Source organism: Arxiozyma heterogenica (genome assembly GCF_036370985.1).
Source record: "Arxiozyma heterogenica strain weizmannii chromosome Unknown scaffold_18, whole genome shotgun sequence".
In the NCBI taxonomy this organism is placed as follows: domain Eukaryota; kingdom Fungi; phylum Ascomycota; class Saccharomycetes; order Saccharomycetales; family Saccharomycetaceae; genus Arxiozyma; species Arxiozyma heterogenica.
In genome coordinates, this window is record NW_027042671.1 from 342,204 (window position 1) to 363,516 (window position 21,313).

Sequence of the window (21,313 nt, forward strand, 5' to 3'; positions counted from 1 at the left end):
AACAAAATGGAGGTCTGAAATAACAAAAAATAGAAAATTGAAAATTTCGGTGTTCAAAAAAAACCGGAATTATCTTCTCTTCTTTATTTGCTTTTATCACATTAGGAAAGAGGAATACAAAAAAACAAAAAAAAATAAAAGTAAAATTGAAATACAAATGGCAAAAAGTGGAGAATTTTGACGTAAAGTAAACTTTTTCTATTTTTGTTCCTTTTCGAAATTGATGGAGTGAGTTTTTGATGAAAAGAAGAAGATATTCTTTCTCAAAAAAAACAAACAAAAAATAAAACTATCGAACAAAAAAATCTGAAATCAAAGGAAAAAAAAATACACAATACACGTGGTTATGCAAAAGATATTTATCTTTTCTTGTCTATTGTTTGTTTCTTCATGATTTGTAATAATGAATATTCAACGTAGTGACTACAAGAAAAAAAATTGTTTAATTCAGGTTAAAAAGTCATAAATGCTAATCAAAACAAAATAGATGCAGTATCCTTCTTTTACCACTGCTATTATTGCTAGAAATCGTTTAGATTTCACATGGTATGATGTCCAATAAGTTCATATCAAAAATTTCTTCTTGGCCCAATAACCTTTTGAATTCCAAAAAAGATGCGATAACAATTGCATAACTGAAAAAGTGGAGCAGGAAAACACAACACAACACAGCAAAACAATAACAACAATAAAATCTACAGAAAATACATAAAATTGAGTTATAGATCTAAGAAAACTTATGACGACTCACCTTTGCAATAATCTAACATATATAAAACAGTAATACCCATGTTTCTCAATAATAATGCTGTCATTTAAGCCCACTGTCCCAAGATATTCTTCTTTACCGAGATGTGATAAGATAGAAATCAAAATATAGACAATAATAATAAAAATTATACCAAAAAAGATGATCTTCAATACAAACAAACATAAAAACGATACAATTTTCAGTCCTGTGTCGTCAAAATTTAACATAGATGGAGACATATTCTACTTTGATAATGATGTTCTTATTTCAACATATACTTCTGTTAATGTTGAAGACTATCCTCCACTATTACACAGTAATACTGTAGAAACAAAATTACCAGGTATAGATAATACAAACAAAAAGTCCTTGGTTGTTCATAATAATCAATTACCAGATAATCTAATTTGCGATTCGAACCAATCTTCAATCATATTACCTGAAAATGACTCTAAATCATCAATTCCCAGCACTCAATCTCAATCAACAAATTATTTCCCAGAACAAGAGGAACTACAAGGTTATACATTAGTTGAGAAAATTGGTGAAGGTGCATTTGCAAAAGTATTCAGAGCTATCCCCAATAAATATGAACGCAATTCTTATCTTTTAAAAAATTATAGTGAAGTAGCTATAAAAGTCGCTAGAAAGGAAGCATTTTTTAATAATAACAATAACAATGATGACGTCTCCTGTGGTTATAAAACAGGAATGAGATATTATTGCCCCGAACACCGTCGATACCATCATCATCGACATAATCACATGGAAAAGTATATAGAAGCAAATAAGTCGAAACAGTTGAAAATAAGCCGATGGGAGGATATTCAAGCAGAAGTTTTAATCCATAAGAGTATTTCTCCTGGATGCGAACATATAGTAGATTTTATTGATTTTCAAGAGAGTTCTTCCTATTATTATATCATTTTAGAGAAAGTAAATGGGGGCGATGTTTTTAACCAACTATTAAAATATACTTATTTCTCTGAAGACTTGACACGTCATATAATTCATCAACTAGCCATCGCTATCAAACACTTACATCAAGTAGGAGTAGCTCATAGGGACATAAAATTGGAAAATATTTTATTTGAGTCCATAGATTATACCCCATCAAAAATACCATACTATAGAAAATCAGATAATAAGGATACAAAAATTGATGAAGGCGAATTTATTAAGGGAAAGGGCGGTGCTGGAATTGGACGTATAAAATTAGCTGACTTTGGACTATCCAAAAGAATTACTATGAATGGTACCACCACACCATGTGGAACCTTGGATTATAGCGCTCCAGAAATGCTTATTAAAAATCAGTATTCTACAAAAGTGGACATGTGGGGGGTTGGATGTGTATTATACACCTTACTCTGTGGGTTCACACCATTTTATGAAGAGAATACTGAAAAATTGAAAAAGAAAATTTGTGAAGGTAAGTATATTTTTTTAGAACCATGGTGGGATGAAATAAGTTTAGAGGCCAAAAGATTAGTATCCAAATTATTAGAAACTGATCCAAACAAGAGGTATGACATTGATGAGTTATTAAATGATCCTTGGTTAACTAACTATGATTGCGACAAAAATAAATCACAATCAAGACCAAATTTTTCTAATACTGTTTTTGAAAGGAATAAAAAATCAATATTATATGACAATAAGATGTCTGTGGCAGAAAAATCATATTTATTGCATCCTACATTTTCAAAAAATAATGACATTCAAAGGTCAAGACAAAACAATATTAATACTGACTTAGCCACCGGATTTTTTATCAAACCTAAGCAATTAATACAATCAAAACTTCAAAGAGGAATGTTTATTACACCGAATCTAAATCTGAGTCCAAATTTAAAATTAAATCTACATACTTCCACAATTTTTAAAAGAAGAAGGAGTAAGATATTACATATAAAAGAAAAACTTAATCCATGGTCAAAGCATACCCAACGACAAAGACATGAAAATTATACGAATATTTCTTGAAAAAATCCTCAACTAAAGATTTAATATTACTTGATCATTAATTCTCCGACATTCGTTTACATCACTGGTTATAAACATATATACATATTTGCATATGATTTCAAATACATCCATTACTATACATTTAAAATACATATAGACCCTACTAATATTATAATGTTGTTGTACCCATTCTATATTCGTGCATATCTATATACTTGTGAAAATATTCATCTTACTATAATATCACAACAAATCACAGCAAACCAAAACAAATAAAGAAAAGAAAAGCCTCAACTCTACATCCACACACCCAACACCTAAACGAGTAATTTTTTCTTCTCCCTTTTTTCACTTTAATTGATATCAATCTAGGGGAAAACCTTGTTTTATGTATCCTCGTATATATATATAAAAGAAATAAACCTTTGGTTAGATCAATGGTGATCTTAAATGAAATCTTCAAAGAAAACTAAAAATAGGAAAATTATTAAAAGAAGAGGAGAATAAAAACAAAAAAAAACTTAAGATACAGTAAACAATATACTTTTTTGTGTACTAATCTAATTCTTTATAAAATTAGCTACTACTTTCACAATGTTTGAATATAGTAGAAGGAACTATGATCCTCAATTCAAGCCAGTGAAAAACATTTATGCAAGTAGATTAAGACAATTCATTAACAGAGGTGGTGATTTCCCTGACCTAAATTTACCAAAATTTTATGATATTGACCGTATATCTCTAGATCAGAAACATGTCAAAGTTTGGTGGTATCAAGTGGACTTCCAAAAGAGTTCATCTCCTGTTTCTCCGGACAAAAGACCCAGTTGGAAAAGTATTATAGATGCCGATAAAGAAGGTAAACTTGAATTTAAAGTAGCAAGTAGAGGTCAACCATTTGGACCCAGCTGGTCTACCACGTGGTTTAAAGTACAACTTGAGATTCCAAGTGATTGGTTAGAATCAAAACAACAATTAATCTTTGAGTGGAATTGTAATAATGAGGGTGTAGTCATTGATCCAGAGACTTTACTACCTGCTACTGCATTCTCTGGGGGTGAGAGAACTGAGTATCTTTTACCATTTAACAAAACTGGGAAATACTTCTTTTATATTGAAGCAGGCAACAATGGTATGTTTGGATGTGGTGAAGGTTCTGATATTAATCCTCCTGATGATAATAGATACTTCCATTTGGACAAAGCCGACATCGTTTTTCCAGATTGGGAAGCAAGAGGTTTATATATCGATTACTGGATGTTAACTGATGCCTCAAGGGAACTTCCTGATGATACATGGCAAAAACAAAGAGCAAGACAAATTGCAAGTCAGGTCATGGACATTTTTGATTGCAATGATAGGTCCAGTGTTGTGGCTTGCCGTAAGTTCTTACAAAAAGAATATTTTGATGAGTTTTCCACTTCAGAAGAAGTATATTCCAAAGGGGACATAAAACAAATTAATACAGTTTACGGTATGGGTAATTGTCATATTGATACTGCTTGGTTATGGCCATTTGCTGAGACAAGAAGAAAAATAATAAGATCATGGGCATCACAATGTACATTAATGGATGAATATCCAGAATACCAATTTGTTGCATCGCAAGCTCAGCAGTTTAAATGGTTGCTTGAGGATCATCCTGGTTTTTTTAATAAAGTCTTAATCCCTAAGATTCAACAATTCCAATTCTTCCCTGTTGGTGGTTCTTGGGTTGAAAATGATACGAATATACCATCAGGAGAATCTCTTGCAAGACAATTTTTCTTTGGTCAAAGATTCTATCTGAAACATTTTGGCTCTAAATCAGATATCTTTTGGTTACCTGACACCTTTGGTTATTCTTCTCAAATCCCACAGTTATGTAGACTTTCTGGTATTGATAAATTTTTAACCCAAAAATTGTCATGGAACAATATAAATAACTTCCCACACTCAACTTTTAACTGGGTTGGCTTAGATGGCTCTCAATTGCTTGCACATATGCCTCCTGGAAATACGTACACTGCAGATGCCCATTTTGGTGATGTGTTAAGAACTGCTAAACAGAATAAGTCCAATGAATTTTATGAGTCTGGTTTGATGTTATACGGTAAAGGTGATGGTGGTGGCGGTCCAACACGTGAAATGCTAGAAAAGATGAGAAGAATCAGATCTATGTCCAATCGCAATGGCAATGTTATCCCAAAATTGCAGGTTGGTACCTCTATTGATGAATTTTATGCAAACATTCTTGAGCGGACTAATAATGGTGAAATTTTACCAACATGGGAAGGTGAATTATACTTTGAATTTCATAGAGGTACTTATACAACACAATCATACTTGAAGAAATTAATGAGAGCCGCTGAAATATCAATTCATGATCTTGAATGGCTTGCTACAAAGGTGTCTATCCTCTATCCCTCCATATATAAATATCCAGTGAACAAAATTAATAGCTTATGGGAGGATATATTGTTATGTCAATTCCATGATGTTTTACCCGGCACCTGTATTGAAATGGTCTATAAATATGAGGCCATACCAATGTTAAAAAGTGCGATTAATGAATGTCAAATTTTGATTAATGAAATCACATCAATTTTAAAGGAGCAAAATCCTCAATCAACTCATTGTGGAAGAGTTAGAACATTATCATGGCAACCTAGCACCAAACTTGATTCAGTTGACAACACCACTTTCAATGTTACACTTACTGAAAGCAGCACATTTTATGTACTAAACAATGGGAGATTGCATGTATCCATTAATAAACAAAAGGGTGTTATTACCGATATTTTGGATCTAGTAACAGGAGTGCAGTATATAGATCACAAAAATGGAAGAAATAAACTTGGTGCCAATCAATTTGTTCTATTTGATGATAAACCATTGAACTGGCAAGCATGGGATACTGAGTTATATTCAGTTAATCAATATAAATATATTAATGAAATTGAAGATATTAGAATTAATAAAAACTCTCCACAAGAGTGTTCTGTTGAAATTATATTTATAATTACTAACGATTGTAAAATAAAGACTGATATCAGTCTAAAAGCAACTACTTCTCAAGAACTTTACACAAATTTTGTAGAAATTAATACCACAGTTATCAATTGGAATCTAAGGAACAAATTCTTAAAAGTTGAATTCCCCATCAATGTTAGAAATGAATTTGCATCGTATGAGACACAATTCGGTATAACAAGAAGACCAACCCATTATAACACATCATGGGATGTAGCTAAATTTGAAGTCTGCCATCATAAGTTTGCTGATTATTCGGATTATAGCAAGGGTGTTTCTATCTTGAATACTTGCAAATATGGGTTTTCCACACATGGCAATTTAATGAGATTATCCCTGTTAAGATCTGCCAGAGCTCCAGATGTTCATGCAGACATGGGAACACATCAAATAAAATATGCAATTTATCCACATATGGGGCTGTTAGGCTTTGATACTGTAAGAGCAGCACATGAATTTAACTATAATGCAGTATATTCCTTGCCGGAGCAAATAGCTTCTAGAATTAATAATTTAATCACTATCCATGGTGCTGAGAACATTATCTTATCAAATATGAAAAGAAGTGAGGATGATGCTGAATTAGTTTCCAACTACTCATTAGAAAAGAAATCAGGTAAAAGTATTGTGGTCCGTGTCTATGAATCATTAGGTGGGGAAGCATTTGGTGAATTAAGAACCCCACTAAAGATAAAAGAAGTTTGCAAAATCGACAATCTTGAATTGAACACGATTGAACAAGTTATGACTGAATCAAGGCAATCTTTAAACTGTATTCCACTACACTTAAAACCATTTGAAATAGCTTTATTTAAAATAGTCTTTGATGCCTAATAGTAAAGAAAGGTATCTGTGAAAATCTATTTATTTTGCTTTTTATTTGTTTACTGATCTTCTTTTTAGTAATTTATTACTCTAGCTTATCTTGCTATGTCTTATATATATTAATGTGTGTATGTACTATCAACACTTCTATATATTTATTGTTCTTATAACCTTATTCTATTTAAAGATTTGAGAAATTCTTTTTTCATAGTTAAAAGTAATTTCTATTTACTGCACATAAAAACATCTGAGCGCAAACATATCTTGCATAGGAATACTAAACGATCAAGATAATCTAAAGGAAATATACAAAGAACAAGAGCAAACCATCTATTAACAATACATTCTCCAATATAATATGAACACTACAAGTTTAACCAAAACCATCAAGTTTATTGAAAGACATTTGGATCTTTTACCAAGTCACCAACAATCTCATGATGTAAATAAGTTTGCGTTAATATTTTATTCCATAGTTTCCCTTTCCGCACTAAATCAGGACGTCACGGATAAATACTATAAATATATCAAATGGATTAGAAGCCATTATATAAGAATAACTATTAATAATGATAAAAAAATTAGTGGGTTTGTAGGAAGCTTAACTTTAAAGACTGATAATGTGACAGCTATTAGTCTACCTAACACACTATTTGCATTATTAACACTACTAATTATAGGAGATGAGACCATTTTTATGAATGATAAAATTAAGCATGAAATCAAAGAATTTGTTTCACATTGTCAGATAAAGACTCACGGCGGATTTGTTTCAACTCTAGATTATCACACTTCAGAACCCTCTCCTACAGACTCCCACGATCTAAGGTTTGCATATATTGCAGTAGCCATCTTATATATATTAGGGTGTAGATCTGATGAAGACTTCAAAAAATATATTGATATAGATAAGTTGTTAGGATACATTACCATACAACAATGCGACTCAGGTGCATATGGTGAAGAAAATGAACCACATGCAGGTTATACATCTTGTGCCATATCTATACTATATATTCTAAAAAAGTTAGATACACTCTCTTCCGGATTTAAACAAAAAACTGTAGAATGGTTATTAATGAGACAGGTATCTAATGAAGGTTGTATGAAATTACAAAATGGATCAAATGAAAATTATGATTTAATTGATCATGGTGGCTTCCAAGGCAGAGAGAATAAATTTGCTGATACATGCTATGCATTTTGGTGTTTAAATTCTTTGAAATTACTATGTGGTAATAGTTGGAAACAATTAATAAATTATAAACTTGTTGAGAAGTACTTAACAAATACCACACAAAATAGGCTCATAGGAGGATATCAAAAAAATAATGAAACTGATCCCGACTTATATCATACATGTCTTGGAATTGCAGCAGTCCAATTAATTCATAATAACTTCGATGGCGCTTTATTTATTCCAGCACCAGTGGCTGCAGAGTATAATTTATTGTATTCAAACCAATAACAAATGTTAATATGCAACAGAATTTCAGATAGAAAAGGCAAAGAAAAAAAATTCTTTTTTAATTCCTACTAAAAAGTTTCTGACAATTGCTAATTAATTGAATACTAAAAGCAAAATTTCCCTACTTCATGTTTATTACTATCTATTATCAGTTTCACCTAGGTTTTAAATAATGTATGAGTTCTTTAAATGATATTTCTACTATAGTAGGAATACAGTCCTCACATTTGTCATTATTCTTTGCCTTTTCTGACAAGCTACTCCGATTATAACATATAGATATAACTTCTTGCCTCTTCGGTTGGATCCAAAAAGTTTGAAACTCTATCAAGTTACCAGCAATATATTTACTTATTTTAAGTTGATCTTTTTCAATAGACCCAATGTCCACTTTCTTTAAATCAATATTTAACCCAATTCCCAAATACTTTGCATAACTTTCTTTTAGAGACCAATAATGGGCAAAAAGTTTCTGAATTTCGTCTTTTGAGCAATCGTATAAAGTCCTGTATTCTTCTTTTGTGAATATATCTGTATATAACTCCAATTCTTCCTTACATCGTAAATCATTTATAGAAGCAATATCTATACCAACTTCATAATCGAGAAGATCATTTTCATGATTCCAAATATACATACAAACGTATTCTTCCCCATTTGACATGCTGAATGATATATTAAGATTATCCGCTTGTAGCACTGGTTTTCCAAATTTATCTCTGGCAAACTTCAATTCTCCTAATTTCCTATCATCATAATGATTTACCATAATCAAGCATCCAAAGTACTGTAACAATTTATTACATAAATGTTTAATTTGATCATTACGAAATTTCTTTTTTAAGATATTAGCCTGTTCAGGTAATGGTAATAATCGTATTGCATGTTCAAAATTATAGTCATCTTGTAACCCAGTTTTACCCAAATTCAAAATTAAAATAACCATAGACTCATTAGTCCAATCCATTTGTTGTTTTTTATCACTATTAAACAATATGAGAATCAGATAATACTTCAATCAAAGTCACAAACAACTCACAATGATTATTAACTTGATTCAGTTATTATGTATTACTTTGTTACTTTTTGACCTTATTTCTTTAGCATAATCTACTTGTTAACAAAAAGTATTTATGCAACATTCCAATATGGACATTAAGGATACTACCTTCCTTCATCCACCCAGTAATTTTTACTCTTATCTAGTAACACACTCCATGACACAAGGTTCAGTTTGATTCAATTGTTTAATGAAACTTCACCTGTTTTAGTTGTTAGTTATTTTTCACATTTTAAATATTTCGAAAAATCTTAAAGTAGAGAGAAAAAGTATCAAACAAATATTAGCAGGGCTGACAAATGAAGAGAAAATTTCTTGCCAGTTGGATGATTAGTGACAGAAGAGAGTAAATTGCCTGCAAGAAGAATTTTTAGTTAAATTCTAGGTAAAGGATAACGTTAATAATATTGCTAATTAATTATCTGTTTGTCTTTTTTTATTCTTTATTTATTCTAATTCAACTGAAAATAAAGTGATAATTAATCAAAAAAAAAAGAATTAAAAATAAAAGAGCTTTGTTAGACCTAGTACCTTGAACTTACAATGGAACCATCAAACGATAAAAATACAGGGGAACAGAATATGAATACTAACAAATCAGATTTGATTCAATCTGCAATCTCATTTTTAAATGACGATACCGTGAAGGATGCCCCATTATCTAAAAGAATTGAGTTTTTGCAAAGCAAAGGTCTTAATAAAGAAGAGATTCAATATGCATTAGATGAGTCTCAAAAACTGCAAAATACAGTAACTATAAATAACAACAATAACGATCAACATGGTAAATATTTTAAAGCTAATAATGATACCAATAATAATAGCCCAAACTATATATATGATATTTTGCCTCCCCCTTTACCTGAACGTACATGGAAAGATTATTTTGTGATGGCTACTGTCACTGCAGGCTTATTTTATGGGTTATATGAAGTAACTAAGAGATATGTTATACCCAATATTTTACCTTCATCCAAAAACAAACTGGAAAGAGACAAAGAAGAAATTAATAATCAATTCGACATGATAGATAAAGTGTTAAATGAAATTGAAAGAGAACACAAGGAATTTAAAGAAATGGAACAGACAAAATTGGATGAATTAGATGCTACAATTGAACAACTAGAGACTTCATTGGAAGAAAATAAACAATCTAGGGAAAAAATTAATGATGATTTTAAATTACTTAAACTAGAGTTATCAAATTTACAAAATACTTTAGAAAAATTCATGAAGAATAATCAAAATGTGAAAGAAATTGATAATATCAATCAAGAAATAATATCTCTGAAAAATCTTATTAAAAATTCTGATATTTTCCCACCACAGCAGAAAAAACTTTATCAAAGCAATAACTCTATCCAAGGTATGGATGGAAGAAGTAATGAGGACAGTATTAATAATTTAGAAAATGAACCTGAAGATATATTATCAATGCCTGCTACAGATGGTATTCCTGGAATTGATGCTATCCCATCAGCTTCTGAACTTTTAGCCAAATTCAATAAAAAGAAACCAATTGAACCAGCCATTACTAACGAAGTTTTCCGTAGCAATAACGAAGGCACAGATGACAACAATTCCGATAATGATCTAGAAAATACTACAGCACCAGCATGGAAAAAATCTAGAGAGCAAGCATTTTCTACAATGCCACAAAAAAATAATTCCAACACTAATGGCACTACTTTAAATAAGGCCGCTGATGAAATGCCAGAGTGGCAACGTATGCTACAAGATGAATCAAATTGAATAAATATATATTAACTTTAAGAACTTAATTATCAAACATTACTTCAAAGGTCAAAAATTGTGACGTTCTGTGTTTTTATTTATATATTTTCATGTAATATGACAACGGTCTTTTTAAATGCAAATATCATTACAAACGAAGATGTTGCATATGATATTAAAACATCCATACACCACAATACAAAATGATGTAATATCTGACTTTTTTTTTCTTTTTTCTTTTTTCTTTTTTCTTTTTTTTTCATTACCTGAAAAAAATAAAAATAGAACGAACAAAAATAATTATGGCAGTCCAATTTTATACTATACCTATAATATTGAGTATTATTTGTAAGTATCTGGCTTTAGTTAAGAGTTTGTGGCTTTACAACTAGTAAAAGATTAAGCAACCAAGCGTATAAAGGATAAACACGTCGATTTGGATTAATTCTGATTAAATTCTAATATACATCAAGCACTATCAATCTTAGTCTCGATTGTTTCACTAAGTTATTTGATCCATTTATTTATTTTTTATTTATCATCCTTGTTTTTTTATCACAATGGATTTACAAAATGAAAGTGTGTTTACTTTAGCTATCAAATGTTCTAATAAACATTTATCTCCTACAGAGTTTGTTAACCTATATAAAGAATTTTACAATGAAAAGTTTGCTTCAGTTTTTGAAAAAGAGGAAGAAAATGAAGAAACAGAAAACCAACAACAACAACAGCATGGAACACAAGAGGATCCTAAAGGGGAAAATATCAAGCCAAAAAAGTTATATGCAAGCCCAAATGAGAAGGTGAATAATATACATACAGATGAACAAAATAGTTCAATTAAAAAAACTGGAAGCGATGCTGATATAAATAATAAGAGCCAACACGATGATTCTATAAGTAAAAATATCAACAACGAAAGACGAAAATTGATGGATATATTATCTGATGACTTTGTTAAAATTTTTAATTGTGACCAACCTTTTTTATTGGCCGATTATGCTATTGAAATAATATTTATTAATTATGACAGTGATTTGGTCCATTCTTTTATGCCTAAATTGACTACTGTGAATTTATCGTCAAGTTCCTCATCAATGCTCATTTATTTTTTCAATCGATCCTGTATCTATTTTGATAAGTTAAAAGATAAAATAGTCATCGATTCGTTAAATAAAGACTTATCAACAATAATAATACCTAATATGTTAAATGGTAAACTCTTATCAAGTTATAACAACAATAATGATAAAAATCAATTAATATTAGCACTAGCCAAGTTTTTACATTCAATGTTAAAACTCAGTTCAATTCCTATAGTGATCCAAACAAATCCCTATAAAGATAATTTTATTTCTTTAATGTCTGAGGTTTTTAAAATTAACAGACTGCTTCATAAAAAGATTTCAAATGCTGCAGATTCAAAATTAATCTTTAAAGATTTAGATTCATATTCAAATAAAGATAATAAGTTGTCCCAAGGATCATATTTACACTCATTTACACAACAATCTTTGTTACCAGATTTTGCAACAACACCTTCATTAACTTCACCACAGTTTATCCCTAGTCCATTATCCACAGTAAAAACACCAATTTCTAATCATTCAATGCATCATACATCAACAAATAAATATACCAATATGAAATTGATACGTTACTATAAAAATTTATGGTTGAATAGCAAAATTATGAATTGGGAAACATTTAATGATAATTTCTTATCCAAATACAGTTCAATTTCTTCTTATGTCTTTCACAAACCTACCACTGTCATGAGCCCCCAGAATAATGAGACAATATTGACTGATCTAATTGAAACATCTTTTATTTGTTTTGCACAATATGTAAGTAATAAACAGTATCATAGATCAAATTCAAATTTAAATCTACTGGAAAGGCAATGGATGATCTTCATCTGTAAACATTTACCTTTATTAATTTTACAGCATTGTCCAGATAACCCTCAAATAGTAGTAAATGCTTTAGAAAGCATTGATACTAAAGTTATCAAGGCAATAAAATCATATTACTCCGAAAAAGAAGATATTAGAAATAGAAATGAAGACCTATTTGATGATTTTTCCGTTACTAGCTTTGATATAAGACATGATTTCATTAAATCATTAATTATGTTGGGATTACAACCACCAACACTAATCAATGAATTTTTACGAGAGGATCAACTAATTGATCCTAAGACTTTACAAACTTCTGATGATGTTTTAATTACTACCTCACAAGGATTTCAAGAGCCATTGTCCAATATTACTAATTTCTTATTGAATTCATTGAATTCCTTAGAAATAGAAGCTGTTGGTAATTTAAATAATGAACCAATTAATGGCATTCAACAACTTTTAAATGGTTTTGAAAACATTGCACCAACAAAACAAAGAGAAATTTCGTTAACAATCGTAAATATATTACATCAAGCCATTGAAAACTGTGACCATCCTAAGATATCAAAATTATGTAGTTTACTAGTTTTTAATTTTTCTCATTCTTTAACATTTATATTCACATATTGTTCACCAAAAGGGATTATTGAAATGTTAATGAAATTTATTGATAATTTGTGGGATAAATCTGTAAAATTAAAAAAAGAAGATGGCGAAAACTCAGAAGAAAATAATGAGTTATCATTTTCATTCAATTGGGTTTTATTATTATTACTATCCTGTTATAAAAACTATAACATATCTCTTCGTGACATTGCACTAACATCACCAAATTTGAAACTGGAAGGGTCGTTTTGCATTAAATATCTTTCCAAAATTCCTGAAATTCTTGATGATTTTTCTATTAATGTTGAAGACAAACAAAATCCAGAAGTTCAAACACAATCACATAATCTAGTCCAAAGCTGGTTAACAGACTTATTCATAAATGGCTCTCTATCAGATAAATTGACCAATAATACTGATACAAAGCAGCTTGCAGAGTTACTCCCTTTTATTTTAAAACAAGTATTCTATGCAATAGAAATGAATGTAATTAATGATATAAATGTTATTATTAGTGGATTAGAATATTTTTTACAACCTTTTATGATTGTTGGATTATTAAAAGTTATGTTTTGGTTTAGTGAATATTTGATTTATCTTTACAATGAACCTATTTCAGATGAATTATTACAAAGGATACTTACTACAATAAATTCAATTATCAATCCACCAACATTAAATGAGGACACCAAAGCTTTCCATAATGCTGTATTAAGAATAAATGCAGTATCAACACTAAGCATACTCAGAAAGTTCAAAGAAAGGCAAGCCCAATCAAACTATGGTGTCTATTCATCTGATTTCCAAGATCGCTCCGTATTAGATCTTCTAATCGAAAAATTTACCAACGTTTTAAACATATCACCAGTATATAATGTAGATCCAAGAGTCTTTCTAAATGACTCAATGTACTCTCAACAAAAGCCAATAAGTTATGGTAAATTGTCAATCCTCAATGAAAATCCAATTAATAAAATAATGGCAAATCAAATTAACTCATTTTGGAATTTACACAGTAGTACATATTATAATCTTGATTTTCTGAAGGAGATTATCAAATTAGTAACACCTAAAAATTTCCTGTATGATGTATTAGAAACATTGGACTACAAATTAAAAACCTTTGGTGTACCAGTAGCTAGAAATAAAATGAGTTCTATTGAATCTGAACAAGTATTGGAATACTTTTTATATTTCCTTGTGTTACATGACTGTGAATCTCAATGGGATGCAGCAAGTATGATTAATTTATTAACAGAGAATAGCAATGAGAAAAACATTGATAATACAATAAAAGAAGAAACGATAGAAAAGCAAGATATACAACCTAAAACGGAAACAATTCCAGATGACGATTTCGACATGCTATTTGGTGAAAATGAAACCAGTACCCAAGGCATCAATAATGATATTCTACCTGCTGGTATGGAACTAGAAGATAATTCAAAAAAGTTAAGTGAATTTAATGCTTTAAAGAGAGACTCCTTTGGTATACTTCTTCATGAATTAAAACCACAACAAGAAGAAGCATACCACAACAAAGAGCTATCGAAAGAGGAATATGAGAAATTCAATAAGATTTACACTCTATATTTAAATATGTTGAAAACATGTGTTTTTTGACATCTAAAATAAAAAGAGATGCATCAACATTTAAAAGTTTGTACAATTCTTTTATATTTATATGCAATAGATTATTATATAAATATGTGTCCTTGTTAATAAAATACATAAAATACTGAAAGACAAATCACATGTAAATCAAACAATATTTAGCTTATGCTAATTAGTTTTCTCTCCTATATTTGCAGATGCATCAATGGTTTTAACATGACGACCTTGTGTTTTACCTTCCATGACAACCTGTTGAACTTGTTCCTTTTGTTTAGCTCTATCTCTCATTCTTTCTTCAATAGTACCTTTAACCAATAATCTATAAACTGTGACTTGTCTAGTTTGACCCAATCTATGTGCTCTATCCATAGCTTGTGAATCGATTGTTGGATTCCAATCAGAATCATAAAATATAACAGTATCTGCAGCAGTTAGATTGATACCCAAACCACCGGCTCTTGTGCTTAACAAAAAGATAAAAATTTCAGGTTTTGTTTGCCAATCATGTACTAAATCACGACGATCTTCTAACTTAGATGAACCATCCAGTCTAATATGATTATATTGTTTGTATGTCAAGTATTCTTCCATTAAATCCATCATTTTTGTCATTTGGAAATAGATTAATACTCTATGTCCTTCTGCTTTCAATATTGGTAACATTTCATCCAACTTTTTCAATTTAGCAGAATCAGTAATAAACCTATCCATCGAAGGCATAAAGATATTCGAGGAGAACTTCTTGTTCAGTGGGGCTGGATATAAGCCTGTTACTGGGAAATTTTCTATTGGGATATTCCTCTTTACGTGCATATTGTATTGAGTAATTGAAGGAATATCACTAAATGCTTGAGAAACAACAGGCTCGAATAGTTCTCTATGAATCTTATTTGAAAAATTACTAGATCCCAAAACTTCAATAGTAATCGGAGGAGCAGCGGCACCATCATGGTACCCTCTATTTAAAGATTCAAAATAGTTTTCTTCATAATAGTGCCTTTTAATATTTAACAATGAATTCAACACACCCTTAGTAGTAGTTCTAGCCAATTCAGTAATTTCCTTACTTCTCCCTGTAACAATTAAGCTCCTTTCAAATCGAGTTATTGGTTCCAAATGTCTCTTTTTATTCTTAATCAACCTTGTTATTAGAAAATCACTATGGATACCTGCTATGTCATTACCATTATAACCTGATATTCTGTATAAGTATGCATTTAATCCTCTGTTATTAATAGGTAGATAAATGTTCATCATGTGATTCACAATCTTATTGAATGTTGACAAAGAATTTTTGTATTGAGGTAGTAATAGTTCATTGTATATTAATCTTGGCAAGTGGTATGTAATAGGATTGCGAGAAGAATAAACAACATCTGTTAGATTCGTTAATAAATGATTAGACACTAATCCGCTATTGGCAGAACTATCAGTTGTGGCCACATTTACCATACTATTATTATTGATGGTGCTTGCTCCACCAAGATTGGAAGAACCCTTTGTTATTCTACCTGTCTTACCAAATGTAGCAAAGGAGAATGGTGACTCAACATCAGCTCTTTCAAATAAATCTGGGTGATTACACACTTTTCTGAACTGCATAACAGCGTTAATCAAACTTTGATCACTATTGTTCTCATCTGAACCAGCTGCATTTTCGATATCATCATAATTCGAAGACAACTGAGATTTTAATACTTGATACAATTTCTTTTGTCTTTGTGTTAAATCACATAAAACATCAATTTCAATCTTATCACCTAATTCTGATTGAACGTTCTTTTTAACACGTCTTAACATAAACGGTTTTAAAATCATGTGTAATCTTCTAACTTGCTGTTGATTTAATTGTCCATTACCCTCTGCATGCGATTCAATATCTTTAGAAAACCATTCACTAAATTCATCATGTGAGTCGAACAAAGTAGGCATAATGAAATGCAAAAGAGCCCACAATTCTTGCATATTATTTTGAATTGGAGTACCAGTTAATAAAAGACGGTTACGACAGTGAAAGCTTAACAAATTCTTCCAACGTGATGATTGAGAGGACTTGATAGCTTGTGCTTCATCTAGGATCATATATTGCCATCTCATCTTTTGTAAGTATGTAACATCTGAAACCACCATTTGATAAGACGTAATCATGACATGGAAGGGTGAATCCTTATTATATCTAAGGTTTTTTCTGTCCCAGAACTTTCTTAAAATTTTTCTATCATTTGCATTCCCCCAGTATGGTAAAATCTTGAAATCTGGGACGAATTTATTAATTTCATTAACCCAATTATGTAAAGTCGAAGCAGGTGTAACAACCAAGAATGGACCCCATATATTATAATGTTCTGCAAGATGAGCCAAAACTGATATGGATTGAACTGTTTTACCTAAACCCATCTCGTCTGCTAAAATACCATTAATACCTTGATCATACAGATTTGCTAACCAATTCAAACCCTTTAATTGATATTCCTTCAGAGTACATGCTAGCAGTTTTGGTTGTTCTAATGTGATATCTCCTAAAGAAGTTGGATTTTGGAAATTCAATTCACCATCACCATCACCATCTTCATTATCATTATCTTCATTGTAGTTATTACTGTTTTCAAGATCTCTTGTTGTTTTACTATCAAATTCTTTTGCCTTAGCTCTATTTTGTGCAATAACACTGGACGCATTCTCTGCAGCCTTTTGCCTCAATTGTTCATCATCTTCATTATCAAAATCGATATCATGCATGCTTGTTCTATTAGCACTAGTTCTTTCTAAATCAATCTCACCATGTTCACCGCTTGTATCACCAATCTTATTTATAGTAGTACTTGCAGATTCATTACCTTCAATCTCGCTTGTTTTAATCTTTCTTCCGATGAAATGTGAGTATAATTCCGTTTGTGTTAATAAGAAATTTAATTTTTTAGCTTGTCTTTTATTTTCTCTTTCTTCTTCTTCTCTCTTGGCTTGCTCCAATGCAATCTTTTCAGCTCTTTTCTTAATTTCACGTTCTTCACGTTCGTTCCTCTTCCAGAAATTCGACATTTCTCTTATACCTCTTCTTGCTTTTGTCTGCAAATCTTTAACTTGTTTAAAATTTCTTGTTTGCCATTTTTTAGCTTCTCTTGCACATAAAGATGAAGTCTTTTTAAAATTAGTTGATCTAACAGATTGAATCTGCTGATATAATCTTAACATTCTATTAGAGTCTTTACGTGCCATATCCTTCCAAATTGTGATATAAGTGTTATCATAATGACGTTGAATAGCTCTTGCTTCTCTTGCGGACATTTTAATCCCGTAGGTAGGTAAATCGTGAGTTTTCCTTTTATTAACACTTTGTACATTATTATTATTGTTATTATTATCCATATCATTATTTGCCGATTTCTTCTTGTCTATTGAAGATTGATTATTTTCGTTTGAATCTGGTATATTAGTTGTTGATGGATTTAGTTTCCGTCTTTTCTTTGAAGGAGAAGTTGTTGGTGTATTTGAGGCACTGCTATTAGGGTTAGTTGAATTCGAGGAAGATTTATTATTATTATTATTATTGTTGTTACTGCTGTTTGATTTTTTTAATAAAAGATCATTCTCTAATTTTTCCTTCAATAATTTTTCCTTTAATAACTTTTCCTGTCTTCTTCTATCCTCATTAATTAATCTTCTTAATTTTTTTGAATGATTTTGTTTTAAGGTGATTCTAATTTCTAAAGTTAGTTGATTATTATTATCATCATCATTACTATTACTATCACTATTATTCTGATAATCATTAATGAAAATATTTGTAAATCTTCTTTTTTTGGTTCTTTGACCTTTATGCTTTTTATATAATCTTTCTAATTCCTTGACAATAAATTTATGATCGGAATGAATATCGATGTCAATTGGGTTATAATCCATTTGGTTTTGCGATCTTTGTAAACGTGGATTTCTTTTAGTTTTTCTTTGATAGCCGATAGTAAAATCTTGGTCTTTATCGTCTTCATTATAGATATCTTCGAATTGTTCTTCATCGAGATCGTCAAGATCGTCAATATCTTCATCGTCCACTTCTTCCATATCCTCTTCTTCCTCATCATCGTGTTCACCTATTGTATTATCTTCTTCATTCTCATTCTCAATATCAATATCAATATCATTCTCATTTTCATTTTCATTCTCATTCTCATTTTCATTCTCATTCTCATTCTCTTTTTCGTTCTCATTTTTGTTTTCATTCCCATTTTTATTCTCACCTTGAATACTATTCTTTTTGTGCTCTATTCCTATATTTTGTTTTTTATACTCCATAGTACTGTCATTCTTTTCCACAAGACTTAGTTTATCGTTATTTTTACTGGAGATAGACCTGAGTATAGCCTGATACCTAGTGTCTTTATAGACCAGATACTTTTCCCAATTAGAATTCAGACTTGTATAATATTCATCGGCTGCCTCTGTTGATGGATGATCATCCTTGTCAGACAACAACAGGATTCTGTTTTTGTTCAAGTCTTTCAAATTAAGATAGTTCCACTCGTTGATCAGCTCGAATTCTTGTAAGTTTAGGAACTTCCAGTCCTGGTACAGCCATTCCAGATTGTCTCTAAACCTGTATCTGTTGAATTGGTCATTTAGTTTGTTCAAGTATTTCAATTTCCGGTCATTATCTGTCCTATTTTTGACATTATCAGTTAACGAATCATTATTTGAAAAACCATTAGTTGAGGAGTTGGCAGTAATGTCAGTAGTTGAAGACTTGTTGATAGGGATTATGTCTTCATCTCGATCATTTAATAGTGCAGCTAGAGACATTATATCAAACTAGTTGTGAATTTTATTTTTTTTTGAGTATTTTGAATATATGAGTGTATATGAGATAGAGAGACAAAGAGACAGATGGAAGGTTAAAGAAAGAAAAAAAAATTGTAATATGTATATGTATATGTATATGTATATGTTAGGGATGATGTTTATGGTTATTTACTAAGGGTTGCTATACGATATCCATACATGTGTACGTACATAGAGATAGGCATCTGTTGTAACACATTTGCTTTTTGAACAAGAGACAAACAGACAAACCAAGAAGAAACAAAGAGGTAAAGAAGGAGAGTGGATTGGGAACAGATTATAATTGGGAATGAGAAAGGAAAGAAGATGAGAAGTACAAGAAGGAAAACGTAAAAGAATAAAAGAAAAAAGTAAAAAAGTAGAAAAAAAGAAAAAAAAAAACCCAGCCCAACAATCTTTCTCTCTTTCTTTCTTGCTTGCTCTCTTTCTCTATGATGGTGTTCTCTTTACTTGAAGAATGAAAAAGCGCATAGAGAACGAAAGAAAGAGCCAAATCTCTAAACATTATCCTCTCAACTTTAAGCCCTCAATCCAAATAAAACAGGAAAAAACAGGAAAAACAGGAAAAGACAAAGACAAAGACAAAGACAAAGGAAGAAACTAATGAACACAAACAAATAAATAAACCATACAATCATTCAAGTATTCAAACGTACAAACATACAAATACAAACACACACACACACACACACACATATGCTAAGAATGAACTGTGTGGTACAATACCTCTTGCATCTTACTTTTATTTTTCCTTTTAAGATCAACAAGACAAGAAAAGAAGAAGGGATAACATAAAATAAAAAATAAAAAAAAAAACACAGACAACCATAACACCTGGTGAAAGAGAGCCATGTATTAATAGGGAATTATGAAAGAACAAAACAATTATATTAATGTGTATTATAGACAACTATATACACGAGTTAAACAGAAAAAAGGAAAAGCTGTCTGATTGATTGATTATACATCTCTGTTTCTCATCAAGTTCCTCCCCTTCTCCATCTTGTTAAAATTATACATGTACCTACATATAGACACAATTGTACAAAAAAAACAAAACAAAAAATCTTGTTCTAGTTACTGGCTCTTCTTGCAGATGATCAAAACATCTAGCATGTAAGTTAATGTATACAAGTATACAAGTATACATACTCACACAGTATGGATTGTGTAACACATTAAGATTGTATACATTGTATTAACATCATTTTAGACGTGAGCGTTAGAAAGCCATCTTTAATTTCTTTTTGTTATATGTCATAACAATAATAATCCATAGCAAAAAAGCAAAAAAAAAAAATACAAATTAAAATTATAATAATGATAATAAAGGTACTCATAATAAAATGACTAATAATCACCGATACTATAAAGTAATATAAGGAAAAAAAAAAAATAAAGAGTCAAACAAAAGTATATACCTGTAAATACATATACACATATACGCGTTTATACATTTGTGCATTTGTATGTACGTATAGAAACAAAACACAAAGTAACTATCTCAAATATATTAGCAATAGCAATAGTGGACTATTAAA

General features: G+C 30.4%; 7 protein-coding genes across 7 annotated transcripts; 5 read left to right on the forward strand and 2 right to left on the reverse strand.

Annotated features, from left to right (window-relative positions):
* Positions 1-910: 910 nt before the first annotated feature.
* On the forward strand, positions 911-2,737 carry RCK1 (putative serine/threonine protein kinase RCK1; the record flags this gene model as incomplete). Its single annotated transcript, XM_064858588.1, has 1 exon — positions 911-2,737. One exon carries the CDS (start codon positions 911-913, stop codon positions 2,735-2,737), a length of 1,827 nt encoding a protein of 608 aa, XP_064714411.1.
* Positions 2,738-3,313: 576 nt separating this feature from the next.
* AMS1 (alpha-mannosidase) lies at positions 3,314-6,565 on the forward strand (the record flags this gene model as incomplete). The annotated part of the gene is made up of 1 exon (XM_064858589.1): positions 3,314-6,565. The coding sequence occupies one exon, from the start codon at positions 3,314-3,316 to the stop codon at positions 6,563-6,565; it is 3,252 nt and encodes a 1,083-aa protein (XP_064714412.1).
* Positions 6,566-6,914: 349 nt separating this feature from the next.
* CDC43 (protein geranylgeranyltransferase type I subunit CDC43) lies at positions 6,915-8,024 on the forward strand (the record flags this gene model as incomplete). Its single annotated transcript, XM_064858590.1, has 1 exon — positions 6,915-8,024. The coding sequence occupies one exon, from the start codon at positions 6,915-6,917 to the stop codon at positions 8,022-8,024; it is 1,110 nt and encodes a 369-aa protein (XP_064714413.1).
* Positions 8,025-8,178: 154 nt separating this feature from the next.
* On the reverse strand, positions 8,179-8,991 carry LYS5 (holo-[acyl-carrier-protein] synthase; the record flags this gene model as incomplete). The annotated part of the gene is made up of 1 exon (XM_064858591.1): positions 8,179-8,991. One exon carries the CDS (start codon positions 8,989-8,991, stop codon positions 8,179-8,181), a length of 813 nt encoding a protein of 270 aa, XP_064714414.1.
* Positions 8,992-9,627: 636 nt separating this feature from the next.
* PEX14 (Pex14p) lies at positions 9,628-10,836 on the forward strand (the record flags this gene model as incomplete). Its single annotated transcript, XM_064858592.1, has 1 exon — positions 9,628-10,836. The coding sequence occupies one exon, from the start codon at positions 9,628-9,630 to the stop codon at positions 10,834-10,836; it is 1,209 nt and encodes a 402-aa protein (XP_064714415.1).
* Positions 10,837-11,378: 542 nt separating this feature from the next.
* NUT1 (Nut1p) lies at positions 11,379-14,948 on the forward strand (the record flags this gene model as incomplete). Its single annotated transcript, XM_064858593.1, has 1 exon — positions 11,379-14,948. One exon carries the CDS (start codon positions 11,379-11,381, stop codon positions 14,946-14,948), a length of 3,570 nt encoding a protein of 1,189 aa, XP_064714416.1.
* A 159-nt stretch (positions 14,949-15,107) lies between these two features.
* On the reverse strand, positions 15,108-19,733 carry INO80 (chromatin-remodeling ATPase INO80; the record flags this gene model as incomplete). Its single annotated transcript, XM_064858594.1, has 1 exon — positions 15,108-19,733. The coding sequence occupies one exon, from the start codon at positions 19,731-19,733 to the stop codon at positions 15,108-15,110; it is 4,626 nt and encodes a 1,541-aa protein (XP_064714417.1).
* Positions 19,734-21,313: the final 1,580 nt, after the last annotated feature.